Source organism: Nycticebus coucang, chromosome 21 (assembly GCF_027406575.1).
Source record: "Nycticebus coucang isolate mNycCou1 chromosome 21, mNycCou1.pri, whole genome shotgun sequence".
In the NCBI taxonomy this organism is placed as follows: Eukaryota; Metazoa; Chordata; class Mammalia; order Primates; family Lorisidae; genus Nycticebus; species Nycticebus coucang.
Window position 1 is genome coordinate 43,704,954 of NC_069800.1, and position 27,175 is coordinate 43,732,128.

Consider the following 27,175-nt stretch of genomic DNA (forward strand, 5'->3'; position numbering starts at 1 on the left):
AAGAAAAATCCATATCCCTTCTTGTACTGGTGCCTGCCTGCAGTAAGAAGAAAAAGATTCTTTACTAAGCTATTACTTGCCAGCTGAGGAAACTAAATTCCATGAGTCCTGTAAATACCACCCTTCTGAAAGACCCAACTAAGAGAAATCTGGGCTGATTCCTACACAAAACACATTTCCTTTGCACAGAAGAGTGAAAACTGGGCACATGATGGTGTGATGGAAAGCAGTCAAGGATAAACTGTGGTTTCAAGATGGAGACATTCGCCAGGCTTTATTGCAGCTGTTTCCCTCATCCAACACAAGTAACCGGTCATTTTAACTTGCAGTTCTATTAACATCCTCAAGGTGACAATGTTCAGTAACTCTCCAGAGGCTAAGCTGTCAAAATTTCCATTTTTATACACTGAAGATGTTTCTTAAGAAAAATATAGTCTTGTAAATGCCACATGGTTGTCATAATTACAACAGTTGAAAGAACAAAGTGTAGCTGCCTTATGTGTGATGAAGAAATAAACAAAACAGTCCACTGTTTCTCAGCACAATGATACAACGTTAGATCTGTAAAATTCCAGAGTAAACAATGATTTAAAGGTAAGATAACAATCTTAGCAGAAAAAAATTACATTCTTGACCTTAGGTCTGGGCACACAATGTCTGAGACCTAGTTTTCTCCCCTGAATGTTTTAGAGGCACCTTGGTAGGTACCATGGTCAACCTCACTTGTGCATCTATGAGCCCACATGTGAACAAATCCCCACACACACAGCAATGTGATGGGCATGAAAGAAGGGTTTTAACAATTCTCCTATGAATTATAGTCAACCCTTGTTATCTACTGAGGGATGGATGAGGGGTGATGATACAAGACGGCAGACATTTCAAATACTCTGTGGATGGAACAGAACCTGGTGATACAGTGGAAAGTGACAATATTCCTAAAGTTGCTGGGTAATCTGCTGGCTCGATTACCCTTCTTGTTCCTCACCTCCTAGGGTGAGGGAGGCTTCTATCAAGGGAGTATCAGAGCATAAGGTGTCAGGGCTCATGGCTTCCATCCCCACTAGCCTGCATCTTCAGCAACCTCTGGCCACCACCAGACTTGGCTCTAACGGCAGACTTTGTTCTTGGTAAATTGTTGCGGAATTAGGAATGGGGGTGCTGGTGCCCTGGGCATGCTCCACTCCTGGGAAAATAAAGTTACATGGGGAAACCTGGAATCCACTTGGTGGTCACTAATCTCAGCATAGGCAGAGTGGTCGTTGTTCTAAAACATGTAAAATTGCACCAAACCAATAAAAACAAAGTCCCAGGTGTGAGGAGCTCTGAGAACAGTTCCTGTGATGAATTCTGACCAGCTCACCAGGGACACATGGAGAGCAGATCAGAGGAGAGGCCTTCTCCAAGCCAGGCAGTAGGAAAGCCCTTGGGACTAGGGTAGTGAGAATTAAGGAAAGAAAGAAACTGTCCCGGTCTAGAGCTGCAACTGACTCAAAGAACAGCCTGGTTTACAGGACTCTGTGCCACTGGAGGTAGGGATCTCCCAAAAGGTGGTTTGACGTTCCGCTCAAGAGGAGGCTAGAGGCTGGGCAGTCACTCATGCCTGCAACCCTAGCACTTTGGGAGGCCAAGGCAAAAGGATTGCTTGAAGCTAGGAGTTGGAGACAAGCCTCAGTAACAGGGAGACCTCATCTTTACAAAAAAAATAAATGTTAAACTAGGTACAGTGGCTCATGCCTGTAATCCTAGCACTTTGGGAGACTAGGGCAGGTGGATTGCTTGAGCTCAGGAGCTCAAGACCAGCTTTAGCAAGAGTAAGACTCCATCTCTACTAAAAATAGAAATTAGCCAGGCATCATGGCAGGCGCCTATAGTCCTAGCTACTTGGGAGGCTGAGGAAAGACGATCACTTGAGCCCAGGTATTTGAGGTCACTGTGAGCTATGATGACACCATGGCACTCTACCCAGGGCAAATGAATAAGACTATCTCAAAAGGAAAAAAATTAGGCAACTGTGATGGTGTGCGCTCATAGCCCCACTTGAGAAACTGAAGTAGGAAGATTCCTTGAGCCCAGGAATTTGAGGTTGCAGTGAGCTATGATCACCATGTTGCACTCCAGTCTGAGTGACAAAGGAAGAGCCTACCTCTAAAAAAAAAAAAAAAAAAAGAGGCCACACCCCCAAACTTAATCAGACCTCTCACTGCTGTGTTGAAGCCCTCACTCCAGGGCCTCATGTCCTACTGTTTACCCCACCTGGCAGCTTACTGGGGCTACAGGGGTGAGGAGAGGTGTCTTTCACTTATTTATGTTTAGGTCACTTGAGATAGTTTGAGTATCTTTTTTTTTGAGACAGAGCCTCAAGCTGTAGCCCTGGGTAGGGTGCCATGGCATCACAGCTCACAGTAACCTTCAACTCCTGGGCTTAAGTGATTTTCTTGCCTCAGTCTCCCAAGTAGCTGGGACTATAGGCGCCCACCACAATGCCTGGCTATTTTTTGTTTGTAGTTGTTGTTTGGCAGACTTGGGCTGGATTCAAACCCAGCGGCTCTGGTGTATGTGGCTGGCACCTTAGCCTCTTGAGCTATAGGCGATGAGCCAAGTTTGACTATCTTTAAACATGGAATGATGGGCACCTCCTTAGGCAGTAGGATTTTATGTTTTGTTTTTTAACCATGTGTGTCCATGACAATCCTAACTTCTAATTCCAATTTGTCTCATTTCTTTCTTTTTTGAGATAGAGCCTCAAGCTGTCACCCTTGGTAGAGTGCCATGGTGCCACAGCTCACAGCAACCTCAAACTCTTGGACTTAAGTGATTCCCTTGCCTAAGCCTCCCAAGTAGCTGGGAATACAGGTGCCTGCCATAACACCCGTTTTTTTGGTTGTAGTTGTCATTGTTGTTTGACAGGCCCAGGCTGGATTTGAACCTGCCAGCTCTGGTGTATGTGGCTGGTGCCTTAGCTGCTTGTGCTATAGGCACCGAGCCACCAATTTCTCTCATTCTAAATTAAAACAAACAGACAAACAAATAAAAAACACCAAAACCCAAAGCCAAAAACAATCATCTGTCATATAAGCTCAGAGTAAGCCAGATGCAGAGGCACACGCCTGAAGTCTCAGCTACTCAGGAGGCTGAGGCAGAAGGGTTGCTTGAGCCCAGAAGTTCCAGTCTCCAATCCGGTCTGGGCAAAAGAGCAAGACCCTATCTCTTAAAAAAAAGACAAAAAAGTGTTCAGAGTAGATAAAAGAGTTTTTTTTCCTAAGAAAATAGACTACTAAGCTTTAATTAGTATTAAAAATAGGCAAGGCAATGTTTTTCATAGCATGTAAAGCAAGATTTGCCTGATATCTTTTTGTTTCTTTGAATAAAAATTAATTAGCTGTAGCATGTGTGTACATTCAAAATACAGAATAAAAAGCACAGGTTGTCACTAAATTTGTGGAACTCTATGATTGACGTCCCTAAGCTAATTGTGTTGGGGAGGGCTTTTTGCAGCCAGCAGACTGCAGACATTCACATTGAGCCATCCTTAAAAAGCTGGACCCTGGTTCTGGATGCTTCTCGGGTACGAGCTGGACTTGGGGCTGCAATCATGCAATTCCATTCCTGCTTTTGAGGTGTTATAAGTGGAGCTACAATATCGCCATCCTAGTGAGAAGAGAGAGAAAAACAGGAAGCAGAGAAGAGCCAGTTTTCATCATTTTACTTCTGACCCAAAGTCTCAGGTACGCACACTTTTGTCTTGCATATAGATTGCCTCTAATTATACTTACTCTTGGGAAACTCTAAATTACACATGCCCTGTCCTTGGGTCAAACCGGAAACACCACAGTCTTAAGCAGGTCAGAACCTTCATCAAAAAAACCACTGGATCTCTTCTTTTCTTTCTTTTTTTTTTTTTTAATTTTACTTATTTATTTGCAGTTTTTGGCTGGGGCTGGGTTTGAACCCGCCACCTCTGGCATATGGGGCCAGCACCCTACCCCTCTGAGCCACAGGTGCCACCCGGATCTCTTCTTTTCAAAGATGATCAGAAGCAGCACTCTACTGCCCAGTTCAGTGACCTCCTCCTCCACACACCTTCATGGAAAACACTGTCCTGTTTCCCCAGAAGAAAGATAGACTGCACTCAACCCTGGCTCCTCTCTCGCCTGGTCCCCTCTGCAATAAATGGCCCAGGTCTATAAGATGGCAAAGAAAAGGGGGATGGACAATATGTACTTGCAGAACTTGAATTTTTCTCTGCAATCAAAGCTATAACTTTGGCCCCATCAGCATATGCTCCAGCCAAATAAGCTTCTCCACACAAAATGAAGGAGAGCGGTGACGAAATGACAGTGATTTTTCAACTGGTATGCCATGAGAAGATATGGTGTGCCACAAAAATTTTTAAAGATCATTAATTAAGGCTCAGTGCCTGTAGCTCAGGGGTTAGGGCACCGGCTACATACACCAAAGCAGGTGGGTTTGAACTCGGCCCTGGCCTGCTAAACAACAATGACAATTGCAACAACAACAATAACAAAAAAAAAAAAAAATTGCTAAGGGAGGTGCCTGTGGCTCAGTGAATAGGGCGCTGGTCCCATACACTGAGGGTGGTGGGTTCAAACCCAGCCCTGGCCAAACTGCAAAAAAAAAAAAAAAAAACAGCTGGGCATCGTGGCGGGTGCCTATAGTCCCAATTACTTGGGAGGCTGAGGCAAGAGAATTGCCTAAGCCCAGGAGCTGGAGGTTGCTGTGAGCTGCGACGTCACAGCATTCTACTGAGGGCGACATGAGACTCTGTCTTTACCAAAAAAAAAAAAAATTGCCAGGCACTGTGGCAGGTGCTTGTAGTCCCAGCTACTTGGGAGGCTGAGGCAAGAGAATCGCTTAAGCCCAAGAGTTTGAGGTTGTTGTGAGCTGTGATAGCTCTCTGTTGAGAGTGACCAAGTGAGACTCTGTCTCAAAAAAAAAAAAAATAAAAGAAAGAAAGATTATATTATTTTTGAAAAAAGTTCAAAGCACAGTAAGTATATTCTTTTTTCTTTCTTAGATCAACATAATTTAAGTGTGACACAGAAGTTCAACTATAGTTTCAAGTGTGCTGTGAGATAAAAAGGTTGAAAAACACTGCCACATGACCTTCGAAAGCAGAGAACGTAAGAAAAGCAAGGCTCTCTAACACGTGACTCTGTTAAACCACTCTTGACCTTGCAGATAGATTCTCTTTGATAATAGAAAGATATAAGGTCTCTGAGAGCCTTTATTATACTAGGAATGCAATGTTGGTGGTAGGATAGTGTACTCCTCATTTGTCTGTATCTCTTCACCCTTCCTCTGCTCTGCTCTGTTTCACAGGAGCTGCTCCTATAAACTACATTTCCCAGCTCCCATGCCTATAGGCTTCCAGTTAGGTTTGGCCAACGGGAGATCAGAGAAGGGCAGAGAAGCCAGATTATATCTCTCCCTGTGCCCTCTGGCCTGGGCAGCAGTGGCCACGACTCTTCAATGGTTCTAGCTTCTGCAGATGGCCCCAACTCCCAGACTACCATCGATCTCCTCTAGAGGTGGTGGCAGCTTTCTGCCATTGTCTCACTGTCCTCTATGCCAAAACTTTCATATCTCACTCTCCATGTTAAATTTCTTCTGAATTATGCTGGATCTAACTTAAAAGCAGCCATTCAGCTTGGCGTCCATAGCACAGTGGTTACAGCACCAGCCACGTACACCGAAGTTGGTGGGTTCGAACCCAGCTCAGGCCAGCTAAAACAACAATGACAACTGCAACAAAAAACAGCCAGGCGTTGTGGTGGGCGCCTGTAGTCCCAGCTACTTGGGAGTCTGAGGCAAGAGAATCGCTTAAGTCCAAGAGTTGGAGGTTGCTGTGAGCTGTGATGCCAGGACACTCTACCAAGGGTGACATAGTAGGGCTCTGTCTCAAAAAATAAAAATAAAATAAAAAATAATAAAAGCAAGCCATTCAGTTGCCATGATACTCATATTTGAAGACCTGTCTATCTCAAAGTCAGCAGTATTTCACTTCAAACTCATCTCTATTTCTACCCATTCTAATTTCAACTTTTGTGTCTTGTTTTTTTTTGGGGGGAAACAGAGTCTCACTCTATCACTTTGGATAGAGTGCTGTGGCGTCATAGCTTGCAGCAACCTCAAACTCTTTTTTTTTTTTGGGGGGGACAGTCTCGTTATGTCACCCTCAGTAGAATACCATGGTGTCACAGCTCACAGCAACCTCAAACTCTCAAACTCTTGAACTTAAGTGATTCTCTTGCCTCAGCCTCTTAAGTAGCTGGGACTACAGATGCTCATCACAGTGCCTGGCTTTTTTTTTTTTTTGTAGTTGTCACTGTTGTTTAGCAGGCCCGGGATGGGCTCAAATCCACCAGCACTGGTGTATGTGGCCAGTGCCCTAACCACCGAGCTCTGGGTGCCAAGCTGAGCAACCCCAAACTCTTGGGCTCAAGTGATTCTCTTGCCTCAGCCTCCCGAGTAGCTAGGATTAAGGTATCTGCCACAACACTGGCTAGTTTTTCTATTTTTTCATACAGACAGGGTCTCACTCTTGCTCAGGTTGGTCTTAAACTCTTAAGCTCAGGCAATCCACTTGCCTCAGCCTCCTAAAGTGTTAGCATACTAGGCATGAGCCCCTGTGCCTATAATTTTATATATTTATTTAACTCTAGTAAACTGTATAAACAAATATGCCACTTTCCTGCTTAAAATCCTTCAATGGCTTTCACTGCTCTTGGCTCATAGGATTCTGCATAAAGCTCCAGAGCCCTCACACTCCATGCTCCTTCCTGAAATGCACCACGTTCCCTCTGATCTTCTGACCTACCCCTACGGTGCCTCTGCCTCAGCACCTCCCCAACACCACTTCTCTGCTGCCAGTCTTTTATAGTCAATTCCTGCTCATTCAACCTTAGCTCATGAGCCTTTCTTTAAATAAGCCTTTCCTGACCAGGTAAGACTAGTTAAATCTTCATTTTTTGCTCCTCTAAGACTCTGTACCAACTCTACAGGGCCTGGCAAAAATACCCACTCAATGAATGAATGTACTAGACTTAAGTCATCACTACATGGCAGAACTATCTGTTTCCAGCCTCTCCACATTCCAATTTCCCTGCGCTAGAGTTCTCAGTGGTTTAGTTTCCTCTGGTGTTACGGTACCTAAGACAGACAGATATACAGTCAACCCTCCAAATCCCTGGGTTCCACCTCAGTGGATTCAACCAACTATAGATTGAAAATATTAGGAAAATAGAAATAAGTCCACCTCCTGGACCTAGCAGACCTCCCTCTTCCACAGGCTTTACAAGCCCTCCCAAGTCTCTGAATCCCAAGAATTTAATCAGCATCACGCCTTCTGGCACTTGATAAAACACTAACTTCCTGAGATATCCTTTCATGTCTGACCCTTCACTTTGTTCCCTTCAACACCTGATAGGCAAAAAAGGCAGCTATGGTGTTGTGAGGAAGAGTTCTAGACTAGGCAGTAGAGTGCTGTTTCCCATCTGCAAGCCAATTACATTCATTCACTCCGCCAACAAATACTCTGCCAGGCACTGACCATGTGTGAATTAATAAGAGACAATTTTAACAACATTCTCTACAGCAGTGGTTCTCAACCTTCCTAACTGCTGCATTGTTACAAATGGAAAAAAGGGGTCGCGACCCACAGGTTGAGAACGCTGCTCTACAGGGCTGGAGACTGTGGCTTGGCTCTTTTTCCCCCTCCATGCTCATTCTAGAGAATTTAAATAGTTTTTTTTTTTTTTTGTAGAGACAGAGTCTTACTTTATTACCCTCGGTAGAGTGCCGTGGCATCACACAGCTCACAGCAACCTCCAACTCCTGGGCTTAAGCGATTCTCTTGCCTCAGCCTCCCAAGTAGCTGGGACTACAGGCGACTGCCACAACGCCCGGCTATTTTTTGGTTTGCAGTTCAACCGGGGCCGGGTTTGAACCTGCCACCCTCGGTATGTGGAGCCAGTGCCTTACCGACTGAGCCACAGGCGCCGCCCTAAATAGTTTTTTTAACATACCAAAGTAACCAGGTTTGAAAACACTGAGCTTGAAATAGTTAAGTTAAAAAACTTATTATCGGGTGGCGCCTGTGGCTCAGTGAGTAGGGCGCCGGTCCCATATGCCGAGGGTGGCGGGTTCAAACCCAGCCCGGGCCAAACTGCAACAAAAAAATAGTCGGGCATTGTGGTGGGCGCCTGTAGTCCCAGCTACTTGGGAGGCTGAGACAAGAGAATCGTGTAAGCCCAAGAGTTAGAGATTGCTGTGAGCTGTGTGACGTCAAGGCACTCTACCCGAGGGCTGTACAGTGAGACTCTGTCTTTACAAAAAAAAAACAAAACTTATTATCAATTGTATGTTAAACAAGTTAACTACTCAGCTTTGGTAATCCCTGAAAGATGGTGACACTGTGACTCATCTCCCAGGATCCCTGGGAGTCCTGGAAGAGACATGTGGTGAGAGTATTATAAAGCACTATTCACAACTCACCATTTTTTTTTTTTTTGCAGCTTTTTGGCCAGGGCTGGGTTTGAACCCACCACCTCCAGCATATGGGGCTGGTGCCCTACAGCCACAGGCATTGCCCAACCACTCGACATTTTTTATCTTTTATTATTAGGAATATATGGATAAAGTATTCATTCCCTACTTGTGGTAGAAGAAATCACTGGTTGATTCAGATTTGCATATTTTAAAAGAAAAGAAAGTGAAAGACCTTATTTTCGAAACCATAACCATATGATTATAATTTTTTTTTTTTTTAAGATAGAGTCTCACTTTGTTGCTCTCAGTAAAGTGCTGTGGCATCTTAGCTCACAGCAACCTCAAATACTTGGGCACAAAGGATCCTCTTGCCTCAACCTTCCAAGTAACTGGGACTACAGGAGCCTGCCACAATGCCCAGCTATTTTTAGAGATAGGGTCTTGCTTTAGCTCAGGCTGGTCTTGAATTCCTGAGCTCAGGCATTCTTTTTTTTGTTTTGTAGAGACAGAGTCTCACTGTACCACCCTCGGGTAGAGTGCCGTGGCGTCACACGGCTCACAGCAACCTCTAACTCTTGGGCTTACGTGATTCTCTTGCCTCAGCCTCCCAAGTAGCTGGGACTACAGGCACCCGCCACAACGCCCGGCTATTTTTTTTTTGTTGCAGTTTGGCCGGGGCTGGGTTTGAACCCGCCACCCTCGGCATATGGGGCCGGTGCCCTACTCACCGAGCCACAGGTGCCGCCCCTCTTTTTTTCTTTTTTAAGTTCTTTGTACTGTATTTATTTATTTATTTATTTATTTATTTTTTGCAGTTTCTGGCCAGGGCTGGGTTTGAACCCACCACCTCCAGCATATGGGTCCAGTGCCCTACTCCTTTGAGCCACAGGCGCCACCCTGAGCTCAGGCATTTACCTGCCTTGGCCTCCCAGATGGCTAGGATTACAGGGGTGAGCTGCTAATTTAAATGAGAACTTTTTAGAAGGTAGAAAGGTTTCCTTTTGGCTTTTACTTAAAAATAAAAAATTGTACAAAGCATGTGAATAATAGGCCACCTACCTGTGGCTTGGTGTAGTTTTTATTTATGCACCACTGAACAAAATGTTGTCGTGCAGCATACAAACTCTTCTCATCTGTCTTTTTACAGTATACTCGAATCAGCTGCTCTGCAAATCTCTCTGGCAGAAGCTGTGAAACCTTTTTTAAAATGAAAAGATGTCACCTTGAATTCACACATTAGGGAGATAAAAGCTGTTCCCCAGGATCCTAAGTACCATTCTTGATGGTATATTAAAACTGCCACATTGCTTTGCTATTTTATCCCAATTGTAATCCAAAGAAAAAATTTAAGGTAACTGTCATGTTGCAAAGAGTCTCACAATGTCAGGTCAATTAGATCCAGAAGGTAAGATTGTGTTTGGGTGAGCAGCAGCCTTAATAAAAGACTAAAGGCTTCCATTACATAATTACATGTAGACTACAGACTCTCATAAAGAAGATATTCAAATAAGCACTTTTTTTTTTTTTTGAGATAGTCTTATTATATCACCCTCGGTAGAGTGCTGTGGCATCACTGCTCACAACAACCTACTCTTGGGCTTAAGCAATTCTCTTGCCTCAGCCTCCCAAGTACCTGGGACTACGGGTGCCCGCGACAATGCGTGGCTATTTTTAGAGATGAGGTCTCGCTTTGGCTCAGGCTGCTCTCGAACTTGAGCTCTGGCAATCCATGCCCAGCTATTTGTTATTGTTGTTGTTGGTATTGTTGTTTTTAGTAGGCCTGGACTGGGTTAGAACCTGCCAGCCCCAAAATATGGGGCTGGTGCTCTAACCACTGAGCAATGGGCACCAAGCCTCAAATAAGCATGTTTAACTTACTTGTCTGCAACCATATATTACCCTTCTCTGTAACCTGGCCTCTAAACTAACAACTGTGCTCTTATTGACATTTAGCAAACAAAAAATCTGGCTGTTAAGATAGTCTAGTCTGTACAAAATCAGATGTACATGAGTTTTAAAGATAATGTTTTTTTTAAAACTGTACAAACTAACTTTAAAGCCTAATCTGCATATAAAACGCAAATTTACTATAAAGACTTACCAAATACACGACAGTATATATTTGTTTTGCCTAAGTACTTACCTGATTTTTAGTAATCCTGATCGCTTTATTGGGATCACTCTTACAATAGAAGCGAACATGATCAATAGGATTTTTGTCTTTCATTCCATAATCCATGTCGATAACCTTAATAAAGCAGTTAAATAAACAATCATATAATAATCATGAGAATTGAACTCAGAGTTGTAAGGGTATCACAATAAATGGAACGGAGCTTTTTGGAAGCTTAGCGGGAAGAACACTGGCCAGGTAGCTCACAGCAGAATAAAAATAACTCTGGTGCAGCACCACCCATAGGGCTTTGGTTTTGAAATCTAGGGGGACGTGGGAATGGATTTGTGTTTCAACCTAAGTATGGTGTAAAGTCAATACCTTAAGTGATAGTCACTGGTAGACACTAGAGGTATAACAAAGACATTTTTGATACAATCTCAGCCCCCACAGACCACGTGGCCTAGAGGTTGAACAAATAATTATAAAAATAACTACTTAATCACATTTGTTACAAGGGTTAGCAAGAAAAAGCAAAGGGTGCTTTGAAACTTTCTAGTAGCCTGGAGTGCCAGGGGAATGACTAGAAATGTTTTCTTGGAAAGGTGACTTTATTAAGTGAGCAGGAATTAAACAGGTTTAGGTAGGAAGGAAAAGAACTCTAAGCAAAAGAAAAGCTCTAAGGCAGAGAGGACTTAACCTGTCTGCTGGACTTAACAACACTGAAGTAATTAATGATTTTGGAGAGAGTAATTTTGGTACAGTGATGGAAACAGAAAAGAAGGCTCAGGAGACTCCAACCCTGTATAATCATACCACAATAAAATATCTGAGTTTTAAAAATTATTTAAAAACATTATTTTATATATATATAATATATATATATACACACACACATCTGGTTCTACTATGGAGGTTCTACTGTATATATGTGTATATGTGTATATATATATATACACACACTTAGTGTGTATATATATATACACACACACACTTACCTCCCTACACTGACCACCTTAAATTGACCTAATTTTTATAGACTAGAAAAGCACCACATGTATATATCAGTATGGCAGGCCTAGTTCTTTATGTTGACCACCTCTGCATAATGACCAGTTTGTTACAGTCCTTTGTGTGGTCAATGTACAGAGGTGCTACACTCCCCTCCACCCCAAAATTGATTATCTCCTTAGGATAAATTCCTAGAATTCAAATGACTGGATCAATTTAGAATACACTGCTAATTTGGTCTCTTGTGTCAAATTTACACTTCCATTCTCACCTAGCTATAGTAACACAGTATTTTATAATACTTTTTGTTCTCATAAGTCTAATAGTAAAAAAAGAATGTTCGTTGTGTAGCAGTTTTTCTTTTTTTGAGACAAAGTCTCACTATTGCACTCGGTAGAGTGCTGTGACATCATAGTTCACAGCAACCTCAAAGTCTTGGGCTCAAGCGATTCTCTTGCCTCAGCCTCCCGAGTAGCTGGAACTACGGCACCCACCACAATGCCCGGCTGTTTTTAGAGACGAGGTCTGACTCTGGCTCAGGCTGGTCTCAAACCTGTGAGCTCAAGCAATCCACTCGCCTTGGCCTCCCAGAGTGCGGGATTACAGGCTGAGCCACTGCACCCGGCCTTCATCAGTTTGTCTTAATGTGGTTATTGTTTCGTGTCTGTTAGCCACATGTGTGTCTCCTTTGTGACAAGTGCCTATGATCTGTGTCCACTCAGAGACTGCACTGTGGGAAGAAAGTCAGATGGGAGATTGAGGGATTAACCAGGATCAGCCACTTCACTGAGGGTAAGGAAAAACATTTTGGGAGTGAAGTCCTTTCAGAGTCTCAGGAAATTGATAGGAGATCCCTTTATTCTAGTGAAATGTCATCTAATGAAACAAACTGCAGCTTGATCGGAAGATCTTAGGCATGTCAGTAACAACCAAGAGAACAAGTGACCCAAGGGCAATTCACTGGTATCTTTCAGCACAAAATGGTTATGGAGCGATGCCCTTCAATCAGGAATTTGTCAACAACAAAATAACAAATGAGAGGCTTATAAAAAAACAAACAAACAAGGGAAACACATACAGTCCCAAGGTTTCAGGAGTAGAAAGAACTCTGGAAAGTATTTCCCATAGGAAATGGAAAAAGTGAGAGAAAGCTATTTGGCATCTTCATTAGGATATGAGAAAACAGTGCAGTTTCTATGAAAACAGGAGTCCAAACATCTTAATTTTTCCCTTCATGTATATATACATATAGGCAATTTTTAAAAATTGGAATAAATTACTTTTATAATTGAAAAAGTTTAAATCAATATATACAATTTTCTATTAATCACATGGCAATTAAAAAACTGGTTAATAATGTTGGTGCTCTCTGTGAGATCACAGATGATTTTCTTCCTTCTATTTTTATTTTTCAAGGTCTTCTTTTTTTTTTCCTTTGAGACAGAGTCTTACACTGGTGCCGTGGGTACGGTGCCGTGGGTACAGTGCTGTGGCATCACAGCTCACAGCAACCTCAAACTCTTAGGCTCAAGTGATCCTTTTGCCTCAGCCTCCCAAGTAGCTGGGACTATAGGTATCTATCACAACGCCCAGCTATTTTAGAGAAAGGGTCTTGCTCTTACTCGGGCTGGTCTCTAACTCCTGAGCTCAAGTAATCCACTCACCTGGGCCTCCCATGGTATTAGGATTACAGGTGTGAACCACTGTGCTTGGTCTTTTTTTCTTCCTGAGACCAGAGTCTTGCTCTGTCGCCCCCAGCTAGAGTGCAATGGGATTATCATAGCTCACAGCAACCTCAAATTCCTGGACTCAAGCAATTCTCTTGCCTCAGACTCCTGAGTAGCTGGAATTACAGGCATAGGCTACCACACCTAGGCTGTTTTTCTAGGTTTTTTTTTTTTTTGTAGAGACAGAGTCTCACTTTATTGCCCTTGGTAGAGTGCTGTGCCATCACAGCTCACAGCAACCTCCAGCTCCTGGGCTCAGGCGATTGATTCTCTTGCTTCAGCCTCCCCAGTAGCTGGGACTACAGGCGCCTGCCACAACGCCTGGCTATAATTTTTTGTTGCAGTTTGGCCAGGGCTGGGTCCGAACCCACCACCCTCGGTATATGGGGTCGGCGCCCCACTCACTGAGCCACAGGTGCCGCCCTCTAAATTTTTTTTAACAAACATGACTTCTTTAATGAGGGGGTGTTTTATCTTTAAAATATTCTTCACTTAGTATACTACTGAATTAATTACTTACATCTACTATAAAATCTTTAGCCTTCAGTTGAGCTTCCAGTGATACTTCAGGTTTAGCATCAGCAACTTCTTCTTGAAGGCGTTCATAGTCTTCCTGGAAAAGGTGAGACTCCCCATGTTAGAATCCCAGTTTTTCATTATTAAGTGTTTGTGCCACAAACAGGTTCTCTCTCTGAAAATGGCACTTATCTATGAAAAATATTTGTTAGAGATACCCCTAACAAGTATAGCTCCTTCCTATGCCATCTTTTAGACAAATAGACAAAAAAATGTTGTATTAACCTATTAGAAAACAAGAGGAAAGAAAGTATAACGTAAGAAATTATTATGAGGTAGGATGTGGTTATCACTGAGACTTGTGTTATGGCTTTATGGCAAAGAGAAAAAAACAAGAGGTGAAAATACATAGTTGAACTAAAAAAGACAGCATGTGCCATTTGGGAGACTGACCTAACTGGGAAAGAAGGAAGTGGTTAAAATAGGACATCGGAGTCTCAATGAAACTCATGCAAGTACTTTGAGCTCCCTTTCCCACACACTCATTTTACTATGCTTGGATCTAGCCAAATTTGAGGCCACCTCTCAATTCCAGAATGAGAAACCAAAGATTTGGAGTCAGTTCGATCCAGCTTTGAATCCTGGCTAACTATGCTTCCATGAACAAGTTATTTAATCTCACCCAAACCTCAGTTTCACCAGCTCTAAAACAGGCTTAAAAACACTGCATTGCTCCTGAATGCGCCCATCTCGTCTGATCTCGGAAAAACACTGCATTGCTATGAAGATTAAATCACAATAAACATGAAGAGCTTAGTACAGAGTCATGATTTCCCCATGGAGGACAGAGATCACGACAACTTTTCATTAATGGGAAGATGTTTTATAACTTACCCTTTTAATCTTCTCGTGTCCACTTGGCTGAGTCTCACCCACATACTTGTATAGATGACGGCATTCAATATTTTTTAAAATCTCTCTCGCTGCATCCAACTTGGGATCAGCAGAGTGTAAAATCTCCAGAAAAATGTTATCTGCAAATTTGACAAAAAATTCAATCATGTTAAAATGAAAACATAAGATTCAAAGATTTATATACTACTGTATTATTGAAATGTTTTTCTTTTTTTTTTTTTGAGACAGAACTTCAAGCTGTCACCCTGGGTAGAGTGCCGTGGCATCATAACTCACAGCAACCTCCAACTCCTGGGCTCAAAAGATTCTCTTGCTGGGCGGCGCCTGTGGCTCAGTGAGTAGGGCGCCGGCCCCATATACCGAGGGTGGCGGGTTCAAACCCAGCCCCGGCCAAACTGCAACCAAAAAATAGCCGGGCGTTGTGGCGGGCACCTGTAGTCCCAGCTGCTCGGGAAGCTGAGGCAAGAGAATCGCGTAAGCCCAAGACTTAGAGGTTGCTGTGAGCCGTGTGACGCCACGGCACTCTACCAAGGGCGGTACAGTGAGACTCTGTCTCTACAAAAAAAAAAAAAAAAGATTCTCTTGCTTCCGCCTCCCAAGTAGCTGGGACTACCGGAGTCCGCCACAACGCCCCGCTATTTTTTTTTGTTTGCAGCCGTCATTGTTGTTTGGCAGGCCGGGCTGGATTTGAACCCGCCAGCTCAGGTGTATGTGGCTGGTGCCTTAGCCGCTTGTGCCACAGGCGCCGAGCCTGAAATGATTTTTAAGAGTCAGTTCACAAATGTAGCCACATAATGATTTTAGCAATGTGAAATTAATTAAAAAAAAAAAAAACCTTAAGTTGGCTGGGTGTGATGACTCACTCCTGTAATCCTAGCACTCTGGGAGGCCGAGGTGTGTGGATTGCCTGAGCTCACAAGTTCAAGACTGCCCTGAGCCAGAGCAAGACTTTATACACCTGTAGTCCCAGCTACTTGGGAGGCTGAGGCAAGAGAACCGCTTAACCCAAAAGTTGGAGGTTGCTGTGAGCTGTGACGCCACAGCACTCTCCTGAGGGCGACATAGTGAGACACTCTCAAAAAAACAAACAAGGGCGGTGCCTGTGGCTCAGTCGGTAAGGCACCGACCCCATATACTGAGGGTGGCGGGTTCAAACCCGGCCCCGGCTGAACTGCAACCAAAAAATAGCTGGGCGTTGTGGCGGGCGCCTGTAGTCCCAGCTACTCGGGAGGCTGAGGCAGGAGAATCACTGAAGCCCAGGAGTTGGAGGTTGCTGTGAGCTGTGTGATGCCACGGCACTCTACCGAGGGCTATAAAGTGAGACTCTGTCTCTATAAAAAAACAAAACAAACAAACAAACAAACAAAAAAACCCTGAGAACATCAAGAAAGAGTACTGTCATTATCGCCACTGCACTCCAATCTCCGTGACAGAGAGACCCTGTCTGTAAAAAAAGAAAAAGTTTATCTAACACAGTCTACATTCAAATTTGCTTAATTGTCCCAATAGTGTGACTTAAGAATTTTTTTGTTGGATAGAGAAACCAAACCAATCAAGTATATGGATGACATTATTTGCCATGTTTTTTAGTCCCTCTTATTTTAGAACTAGAATAATTCCCCTTTTTGGTGGTACCTGTGGCTCAGTGAGTAGGGCACCGGCCCCATATACCGAGGGTGGTGGGTTCAAACCCAGTCCCAGCCAAACTGCAACAAAAAATAGCCGGGCGTTGTGGCAGGCACTTGTAGTTCTGGCTACTCTGGAGGCTGAGGCAAGAGAATCGCCTAAGCGCAAGAGCTGGAGGTTGCTATGAGCTTGATGCCATGGCACTCTACTGAGAGACTGTCTCTTAAAGAAAAAAAAAAAAATTCCCCTTTTTGTCTTATTTGACGTAGACATTTTAGAAAAGTTCAAGCAATTGTTTTATATAATAAAATGTCTGACACTTTTGATCTAGTCTGATTGATTATTCACCATTAGATTTATGTTAAACACCTTTTTTCTTTTTTGAGACAGGGTGTTGCTCTGTCATCCAGTCTAGAGTGTAGTTGTATTGTCAGAGCTCACTGTAACCTCAAGCTCCCAGGCTCAAGCAAGGTACAGGTTTTTGGGCAGGTTTATATTTCTACTTCTGTTAAGTATGTAGAGGAGTGTTACAGGATAAGTATATGTTTATAAGAAGATGACTATTTTCCATAGTGGCTATCCCATTTACATTCCTACTAGCCAAGTATGAGAGTTCTATTTGTTCTGCATACATGTTTTCAGAAAAAATCATATAGAGGTAGAGGAGGCTCAGCACCCGTAGCTCAGTGGTTACAGCGACAGCCATATACACTGCGGCTGGCAGGTTCAAACCCAGCCCAGGCCAGCTAAGCAACAGAAAAATAGCCAGGCATTGTGGCAGGCACCTGTAGTCCCAGCTACTTGGGAGATTAAGGCAAGAGAATCATTTAAGCCCAAGAGTTGGAGGTTGCTGTGAGCTAGGATGCCACAGCACTCTACCGAGGGTGACGTAGTGACACTATGTCTCAAACAACAAAAAAAAAGTAGTGGTAGAGGAAACTGCTTGTCTATCAAACTTAACAGCTAAAACATCACTCTGAAATAGTTTAAAAAGCATTCAATTTGGGAATCTGAAGACCTGGTTTGAATTTATCTGTCATTTATTAGGATAAGTTGTTTTCATTTATTTGGGCTCAGTTTCCTCATTTGAGGAGCTTGAAATAGATTATCTCTGAGGCACTTTTGTTTTTTTATTTTTTTTAATTTAATTAATTAATTTAGAGACAGAGTCTTACTTTGTCACCCTCGGTAGAGAGCCATGGAGTCACAACACTGTGATGCCTCGGCACTCTACTGAGGGCAACATAGTGAGACTTTGTCTCAAAAAAACAGACAAACAAACAAAAAACTACTGTAACTCAGCCGTTAGGGCGCAAGCCACACACACCAGGTCTAGCAGATTCGAACCCAGCCTGGGCCTGCTAAACAACAATGACAACAACAACAAAAAATAGCCAGGCGTTGTGGCAGGCGCCTGTAGTCCCAGCTATTTGGGAGGGTGAGGCAAGAGAATTGCTTAAACCCAGGAATTGGAGGTTGCTATAAGCTGTGACGCCATGGCACTCTACCAAGGGTGACATAATGAGACTCTGTCTCATATAAAAACAAACAAAACAAAACAGAATGCTGAGTAAAAGAAGCCTTGCACACAAGAATATATAATGTGTAAGGCCGGGCACGGTGGCTCACACCTGTAATCCTTGCACGTTGGGAGGCTGAGGTGGGTGTATTGCCTGAGCTTAGGAGTGCAAGACCAACAGGAGCAAGACAGACCCCATCTCTACTACACATAGAAAAACTAGCTGGGCATGGTGGTACGTGCCTATAATCTCAGCTACTTGGGAGGCTGAGGTGGAAGGACTGCTTGAGCCCAAAAGTTTGAGGTTGCTATGAGTTAAGACACCATGGTACTCTACCCAGAGTGACTGAGTGAGGCTCTAACTCAAAAAAAAAAAAAAAAAAGAATATATAATGTATAATTCTGTTTATATAAAAGTCTAGAAAAGGCATATTGTGGTTACTTTAGATTGGGAAGAGGAACAAGGGAACTTTCTGGGGAGATGCTAATGTTCTGTGTCTTATATTTGTCAAAACTAGCAAACACACACTTAATATTTATACATATGTAAAAATTACATGTAAACTTTACATCTAGAAAAAAGTCAATTAAAAGAAGAGAAAAAACAATAATGGAATTTTAGTTAATATGTATGCTAAAGGATTCAAGGTAAAGCGCCTTGATATTTGCAATTTTCTTTGAAAGGCATGAGAAATAAAATAGGTTGACAGATGATAAGTAATAGATATGTGATAAAGCAAGTTCAGTAAATGCTAGAATTTAGGTGGTGGAAAAACAGTATTCACTGAAAAATTCTTTCAAAACTGCTATATTTTTAAACACTTCCTAATAAAATCCAGGGCCGTCCCCTGCACATTAAAGTCAAAGCAAATACCCATTGTGGGGATTTGTATTTGGCCAGGGCAGAGATCAAGGAAACAGCTCGAGCCCTGAAATATAGGCAAGCTGGCCATAAAGATAAGTTGAGTTGACTTTTGGAAAAGCAGTAAAGGAAATGATGGCACTCATGGCCCTATCATGCAGTTAAAGCAATAAGGGGTATGTGACAGCTCGGAATACAAGAATGATTAGGTTTATCCCTGTCTCAAATGATGAAATCTGGAAAGACTGTATGCTTGCTTTCCCATAGTCCAGCAGATAAAGCACAAAAATGTGACCTAATATCATGTCTGAGATTTTTCTTCCTGGAACAAATGATGTAAAGAGTGAAGGAGAGTTCATATCAGAGCCATCCAAAGTAGGATCTAGTGCTTATCTACAAACCATTAACCAGTCTACAGAGGTAAATACGGCAACTAATGGTAGGCACTAAAACACCTGTGTAGCAGCATGACATTGCAACAATATCCAAGCACTTGGAAAGAGGACTCATCTCACTGAACAGGACAAAGGCCAGTTTGGGTGTTAGGAAAACTTTATGGTAAGTGAGAACTGTATACAGTCATGCACAACAAGATTACATTAAAATGTATATTTAAAAAATTCAAATACTGGGCAGCGCCTGTAGCTCGGTGGGTAGGGCACTGGCCTCCTATACCAAGGGTGCTGGGTTAGAACCCGGTCCTGGTCAAACTGCAACAAAAAATAGATGGGCACTGTAGCGGGCACCTGTAGTCCCAGCTACTCAGGAGGCTGAGGCAAGAGAATCGCCTAAGCCCAGAAGTTGGAGGTTGCTGTGAGCTGTGTGACTCCACAACAGGCACTCTACCAAGGGCGATGAAGAGAGAATCTGTCTCTACAAAAAAATAAAATACTTTATTTAGGTGGTGCCCTTAGCTCAGGGGGTAGGGTGCTGGCCACACACATTGAGGCTGGTGGGTTAGAGCCCAACCTGGGCCTGCTAAACAACAATGACAACTGTAACCAAAACATAGCTGGGTGTTGTGATGGGCACCTGTAGTCCCAGCTACTTGGGAGGCTGAGGCAAGAGAAACACTTAAGCCCAAGAGTTTGAGGTTGCTGTGAGCTGTGATACCAGGGCACTCTACTGAGGGCAACATAGTGAGACTCTGTCTCAAAAAACAAAACAAAACAAGAATTACTTAAAAATAAAATTCAAATACTTAATTTTGTTCTCTTTTAAAATTTTTATTTCAATAGATTAAGGTGGTACAAGTGTTTTCTTGTTCCATGAACTGTATAATGCTGAGGTCAGAGGTTTTTAGTGCACCCATCGCCCAGTGTATACTGCACAACACAGATAAACTCTTATCCCTCTCCAGCTGTCTCACCTTTCCCCAATTTCTTAGTCTCTAATGTCCATTATACCACATTTCACCATGTAAAATGTATGATATTTTAAGGTTACTTTGCCAGTTAATCTGGAAGTATATAAAATCCAGAATTCATAATTTTTCATCAAAAGGTAGTTTAAGTAGAAATATGACTTGATTTAATTGTTAGAACTGACTTCTGATAAAGGACAGAAAATAACTTTTTTTTTTTTTAAGAGACAAGAATGGTGGCACCCGTAGCTCAGTGGGTAGTGTGTCGGACAAATGCACCAGGGCTGGTGGGCTCGAACCCAGCCCAGGCCTGCTAAAACAAAAAAATAGTCAGGTGGGCTTGGCACCCATAGCACCAGCCACATGCACCAAGGCTGGCGGGTTTGAGCCTGGCCTGGGCCTGCTAAACAACAATGACAACTGCAACAAGAAAATAGCTGGGGGCGGCACCTATGGCTCAGTGAGTAGGGCACCCGCCCCATATATCAAGGGTGGTGAGTTCAAACCCGGCCCTAGCCACACTGCAGCAAAAGAATATCCAGGTGTTGTGGTGGACACCTGTAGTCCCAGCCAGTAGGGAGGCTGAAGCAAGAGAATCACCTAAGCCCAAGAGCTGGAGGTTGCTGTGAGCTGTGACGCCATGGCACTCTACCAAGGGTAACAAAGTGAGACTCTGTCTCTAAAAAAAAAAAAGAAAGAAAATAGCCGGGCATTGTGGCAGGCATCTGTAGTCCCAGCTACTTAGGAGGCTGAGGCAAGAGAATTGCTTCAGCCCAAGAGTTGTAGGTTGCTGTGAACTGTGATGCCATAGCACTCTACCGAGGGTGACATAGTAAGAATCTGTCTAAAAAAAATAGAGAGACAAGATCTTATTATGTTGCCTAGACTGGTCTCAGAGTCCTAGACTAAAGCAATCCCAGCACCTCAGTCTCCTGAGTAGCTGGGACTAAAGCAGTGGTTCTCAACCTTCCTAATGCTACAATGTATTTTTTCTTTTTTTCTTTTTAGAGACTGAGCCATAGGCACCACTCATGTAGCAATGTATTTTCTTTTTTCTTTCTTTTTTTTTTTTTTATTGTTGGGGATTCATTGATGTATTTTCATTGTTACAAAGGGGTCGCGACCCACAGATTGAGAACTGCTGGACTAAAGGCATGTGTCACTGCTTCTAAGAGAAAATAACTTTTAACTTATTATTTATTTTTAATTAATTTTTTTGTCACCTTCCATAGAGTGCTGTAGCGCCATAGCTCACAGCAACCTCAACTCTTGGGCTCAAGTGATCCTCTGGCTTCAGCCTCCTGAGTAGCTGGGACTACAGTCACCTGTCACAATGCCTGGCTGGTTTTAGAGATGGGGTGCTGCTCTTGCTAAGGCTGGTCTCAAACACATGAGCTCAAGCAATCCACCTGGCTTGGCCTCCCAGAGTGCTAGGATCACAGGTGTGAGCCACTGCGTAAGGCCCCTATTATTATTATTATTATTTTTAGACAAAGTCTCACTTTGTTGCCCTTAGTAGAGTACTGTGGTGTCATAGCTTATAGCAACCCCAAACTCTTGGGCTTAGGCAATCCTCTTGACTCAGCCTCCTAAGTAGCTGGGATTACAGATGCCCACCAAAACCCTGGCTAGCTTTTCTATTTTTAGTAGATGGGGTCTCACTCTTGCTCAGACTGGTCTCAAACTCCTTCGCTCGGGCAATCCCCCTGCCTCAGCCTTCCAGAGTGTTAGGATTACAGGTGTGAGCCACCTCACCAGGCCTTGAAAATGATTTTTTAAAATAAAGTATCACTTGCTTAATTATGAATGAAAATTGAAAGTAAAGATGCTCAGCTTATTCAGATTGTTTTAAAATCTTTTTACATTCCTAACAACATAATAACGGGAGACTCGGTTTTTTTATTTTGAGACAGAGCCTCAAGCTGTTGCCCTGGGTAGAGTGCCATGGCATCACAGCTCAGGTGCCCGCCACAATGCCCGGCTATTTTTTTGGTTGTAGCCGTTGTTGTTTGGCAGGTCTGGGCTGGATTCGAACCTGCCAGCTCTGGTGTATGAGGCTGTTGCCTTAGCTGCTTGAGCTACAGGCACGGAGCCAGGGAGACTAGTTTAATCTATTTTTTTTTTTAATTTTCTAAGACAGAGTCTCACTGTTGTCATCCTGGGCAAAGTGCTGTGGCAACATAACTCACAGCAACCTCACATTCTTGAGCTCAAGAGACCCTCTTGCCTCAGCCTTCCAACTAGCTGGGACTATAGGTGTCCACCACATGCCTGGCTACTTTTTCCATTTTTAGTAGAGATGGGGTATCTCATTCTTGCTTGGGCTGGTCTTGAACTTCTAAGCTCAGCCTTGGCCTCCTAAAGTGCTAAGTGCTAAGATTACAGGCATGAGCCATCATGGCCAGCTTACTATGATGTTATTAAAACAAAACATAGGAACAATTTAGATATACATTATCCGTGTCATCAATCAAACCTTTAAGAAAAACTTTAGTTAACTGAGCAAAGTCAGGTGTTATCATTATAAATCTTAAATATTGATATATATATAATGTTCTTGGTGTTCACAAAGACATTTACTATGAGAAATTTCTATTTCACTTCAAATTGTTTATTTTGTTATGATTGGAAAATGCCTAAAAAGTTACAAGTCTAATTGGGATTCTCTATATCAATTCTCTACAGGTATATTTTTAAAGAATAAATAGTTGGCTTGTCGCCTGTAGCTCAAGCAGCTAAGGTGCCAGTTGCATATGCCAGAGATGGCAGGTTCAAATCCTGCCTGGGCCTGCCAAACAACAATGACAACTACAACCAAAAAATAGCCGGGCATTGTGGCTGGTGCCTGTAGTCCCAGCTACTTGGGAGGCTGAATCACTTAAGCCCATGAATTGGAGGTTGCTGTGAGCTGTGATGCCACAGCACTACCCAGGGCAACCGCTTGAGGCTCTGTCTCAAAAAAAAAAAAAAAAAAAAAGAATAAATAGTTTTGGCTCGGCACCCATAGCACAGTGGTTACAGCACCAGCCACATACACCAAGGATGGCGAGTTTCAACCCAGACAGGCCTGCTAAACAACAATGACAACTAAAACAACAACAACAAAACAATACCCAGGCATTGTGGCAGGCACCTGTAATACTTGGGAGGCTAAGGCAAGAGAATCTCTTAAGCCCAAAAGTTAGAGGTTGCTATGAACTGTGACACCATGGTACTCTACCAAGGATGACATAGTGAGACTCTGTCTCAAAAATAAATAAATAAATAAAACAAAAGGCGGGAAGCTTCTGTTGTTTTTGCCCATTTGCAAAGCCTCAGCTTTTCCACTGCTTGTGTAAGTAATTGCTCTCCAATTTTACTTTTGGTTAAACAATCAGCTTCATGATTTGCAACTAAGAACTCTGATTAGCATGCATTTTTTGTTCCCCTTCTTTTGCTTTACTGATCTTTCTCAATTTGTATTTTACCACATTAAAGAACCAGCTGCCACACCTTTACCGCTCTTCCTTCTCCCCCTAAGCGGGAGATTTTGTTTCCGCAGAGATGTGGACAGAGGTTTCTGGCATCTCGTGTTTTACAATGAAAATAATGTTAAATGGTCAAGCCAGTTTTTTGGTAGTTGTTGTTATTAGCCCAGGAATATTGAGTACTTATATGCCAAGCCTATACTAGGAGCTATACTTCATCATATTACTATTTTTTAATTCAGTCTCTGTAGAGACCATCAAAAATTGCCAGTGCCAATTATATTGCAAGTGGTCATGGCGGGGTATTGGGAAAAGTTTTCAATTAGCAATAATCACGCCTCGGATAAACCTCATTGGCTACAATACTGCCACTGTGCAAAGCTAGGTGCTGTACTTCATTCAAACATCATTTTATAATTGAGAAAACTAAGGTTCAGAGAGGCTAAATCACTGTATCAAGGTCATCTTGTTGGTACAAGGCAGAGATAAAACTCAAATCCAAAAGTAAAGAATCACCAGGGAAGCTAAGATACATTTGAGCATCGAGAAAATAACCCATCAACAATCCAGCTTATACTTTATCTAATAAGGACCACTTATGTTACCTTCTAGTTCTTACCTGTCAGCTTAGTGAAGGCTTCCATGTCATTAATTGCTGTAGAAATGTGATACTTTTTTCCTTCAGCACCTGTGATCTCTATGTGGCGGTCTGCTTCGAGGAAAGCATCTGTAATCCTAAAGATTTTGTAAAAATTAATGCTTGCAAAAATTGTATTTGCCCCATGCCTTACTTAAGGAAATCTTTCTTTTCTTTTCTTTTTTTTTTTTTTTTTTTTTTATTTGAGACAGAGTCTCGTTATGTTGCCCTTGGTAGAGTCCTGTGACATCACAGCTCACAGCAACCTCAAACTTTTGGGCTTAAGCAATTCTCTTGCCTCAGCCTCCCAAGTAGCTGGACTACAGGCATCCCACAATGCTTGGCTATTTTTTTTTTGTTGTTGTTGCAGTTGTTTAGCTGGCCTGGGCCAGGTTTGAACACACCACCTTTGGTGTATGTGGCTGGCGCCATAAACACCGTGCTAAAGGCACTGAGCCAGGAAATCTTTCTACTTTAGGAAAATAGAACCTTGAGGTATAATATTCTATAGAAAACTGCTTCTCAATCATACTAAGGAAGTGCATGGGGCTACAATGTTTTCTGTGTTCAAGACACTATCAGGTGGGCAAAAGTGAGACCCTGGTCTCTACCAGAAATAGAAAAGCTTAGTTGAGCATGGTGGTACATGCCTGTAGCCCCCACTATGGAGGAGGCTGATGCAGGAGGATTGCTTGAGCCCAGGAGATTGCGGTTACTGATCTAGTCTGATGTCATGGCACTCTACCTGGGCAACAGAGCAAGACTCTTTCTCAAAAGAAGAAAAAGAAAAAAAAAAAAAGAAAGGCTTGGCACCCCTAGCTCAGCAGCTAGGGTGCCAGCTACATACACCGGAGCTGGCGGGTTCGAATCCAGCCTGGGCCTGCCAAACAATGAGAACTACAACCAAAAAGAAAAAAAAATATATATATATAGCCAGGCGCATGTAGTCCCAGCTACTTGGGAGGCTGAGGCAAGAGAATCACTTAAGCCCAAGAGTTTGAGGTTGCTGTGAGCTGTGACGTCACAGCACTCTACCTAGGGTGACACCTTGAGACTCTGTCTCAAAAAAAAAAAAAAAAAAAAGAACACTAAGGCAGGGCTTTAGATACATTATCTTATTTAATCTTTCCAACCATAAGGTAGGTATAATCACCCCCAATTTTATAGATGCAGAAATTAAGTAATTTTTACTTAACCAAGTTAGAAAGAAGCTTGACCTTAGATCTCTCTGACTCTAAAACAAAAAATCTCCCAAAAGCCCCCCCAAAAAACTCTGTAAATTATCAATTGTACAAATACAAATGTATTCTAACCAGTTTGTTCATGACAAATGATAGGTAAAAGATGAAATAAAAATAAATTTCCTCTAGCCGGGCATTGTGACAGGTGCCTGTAGTCCCAGATACTTGGGAGGCTGAGGCAAGAGAATTGCTTAAGCCCAAGAATTGGAGGATGCTGTGAAATGTGATGCCACGGCACTCTACCAAGGGTAGAGTGAGACAGTGAGACTCTGTCTCAAAAAAAAAAGATAAATTTCCTCAAAGAAATGTAAAAATGAATCTAAAAAGTTTATAATAAATCAATTTAAGGCTATCTTAGAGATGTGAAATTACCTTAAAGCACACCCAATTTTTTATAATGCCTCATGGGGTATCTGAGTCAGACAGAAATTTGGCTGTGTATACTTTTCTGCTATGGTTCTGACTGGATTGGGAAAAGATAAAATTCCTGTGGGTTTTACTATTTGGTACTAATTTTGATAAAATATTTGACAGGGTGAGAACAAACACTAATCTCAATGATCTCTCTCTCTTTCTATCTTTCAGACAGAGTCTCTCTGTCACCTCAGCAGAATGTCCTGGCATCATAGCTCACAGCAACCTCAAACTCTTGGGCTTAAGAGATCCTTTGCCTCAGCCTCCCGAGCAGCTGGGATTACAGGCACTTAACACAATGCCTGGCTATTTTTAGAGACAGGGTCTTGCTCTTGCTCAGGCTGGTCTCGAACTCCTGAACTCAAGCAATCTACTGGCCTTGGCCTCCCAGAGTGCCTAGATTACAGGCATTAGTCCCTGCACCTGAGAGGCCAAGGTAAGTCTTCTGTACAACAGTAGGCTATTTGGGGGGAGTCTCATACTCTATTGCCTACACTAGAGTGACATGGTCAAGCCTAGCTTGCAGCAACCTCAAACTCCTGGTTTTAAGCAATCCTGTTGCCTCAGTCTGCCAAGTAGCTGGGACTACAGGCGTGCACCACCATGTCTGGCTAAATTTCTCTATTTTTAGTACAGACAGGGTCTCACTGTTGCTCTGGCTGGTCTTGAACTCCTCCTCAGCTCAGGCGACACTCCAGCCTGGGCCTCCCAGAGTGCTAGCATTACAGGTGTAAACCACTGCACCCTGCCACTAATCTCAATTCTTAATTTTTTGTCATTAATCTCAGAATATCAATTCTTCACACCCGACCTCCTATGACCTTGATGAGCAGTGTCTGATACGACAGTGACTCCCTGTGCAGAGCTCCTGGGCCGTCCCAGCACTGCCTCTTCATGTCTAGTGTAAGCCAGCTCGTTTTCCTTCATTTACCTTTATCCACTTCTCTTCTCTCTCTCTAACAAAATTAAGTTCACTTTGTGCTAGATTTTGTTTTTGCTATTTAAGGAAACCATTTTATATAGTATATCCTCTTAAAATTCACTTGAATTTGTCTAGAAAGCTCAAATTAACTACAGTAGGGTATGCTAGCAAAGTATCATGGAAAATTTTATAGGGAAATAACAATCAAATTTCTTACATTTTATCAATGATGTTGCCAACTTTGTGTTGATAAGCTCTACGGTGTAAACAGTTGCGAGTGTGGAACATGTCATACAGATTTCCAACCTCCTGCAGGAAAACATGAAATAAA

General features: G+C 42.7%; 1 protein-coding gene and 1 non-coding gene across 4 annotated transcripts in view; both read right to left on the reverse strand.

Moving 5' to 3' along the window:
* The window catches only part of SAMHD1 (SAM and HD domain containing deoxynucleoside triphosphate triphosphohydrolase 1), a 65,593-nt gene that overhangs the window by 2,717 nt on the left and 35,701 nt on the right, over window positions 1–27,175 (reverse strand). The window contains exons 10-16 of one of the 3 annotated variants that reach the window (XM_053573563.1): window positions 27,062–27,153; window positions 24,250–24,365; window positions 14,773–14,912; window positions 13,883–13,975; window positions 10,655–10,759; window positions 9,571–9,708; window positions 248–3,651 (exon numbers count right to left, since the gene is read on the reverse strand). In XM_053573563.1, the coding sequence (XP_053429538.1) occupies window positions 3,517–3,651; window positions 9,571–9,708; window positions 10,655–10,759; window positions 13,883–13,975; window positions 14,773–14,912; window positions 24,250–24,365; window positions 27,062–27,153 (819 nt within the window). In that variant the 3' untranslated portion in view covers window positions 248–3,516. Of the gene's footprint in view, window positions 1–247; window positions 3,652–6,152; window positions 7,174–9,570; window positions 9,709–10,654; window positions 10,760–13,882; window positions 13,976–14,772; window positions 14,913–24,249; window positions 24,366–27,061; window positions 27,154–27,175 lie in introns of those variants that run through there. The other 2 variants (XM_053573564.1, XM_053573565.1) reach the window with 2 other exon arrangements.
* Window positions 23,873–24,013, reverse strand: LOC128574424 (U4 spliceosomal RNA). The gene has a single exon (XR_008376778.1). It is a non-coding gene; the product is annotated as a U4 spliceosomal RNA (small nuclear RNA).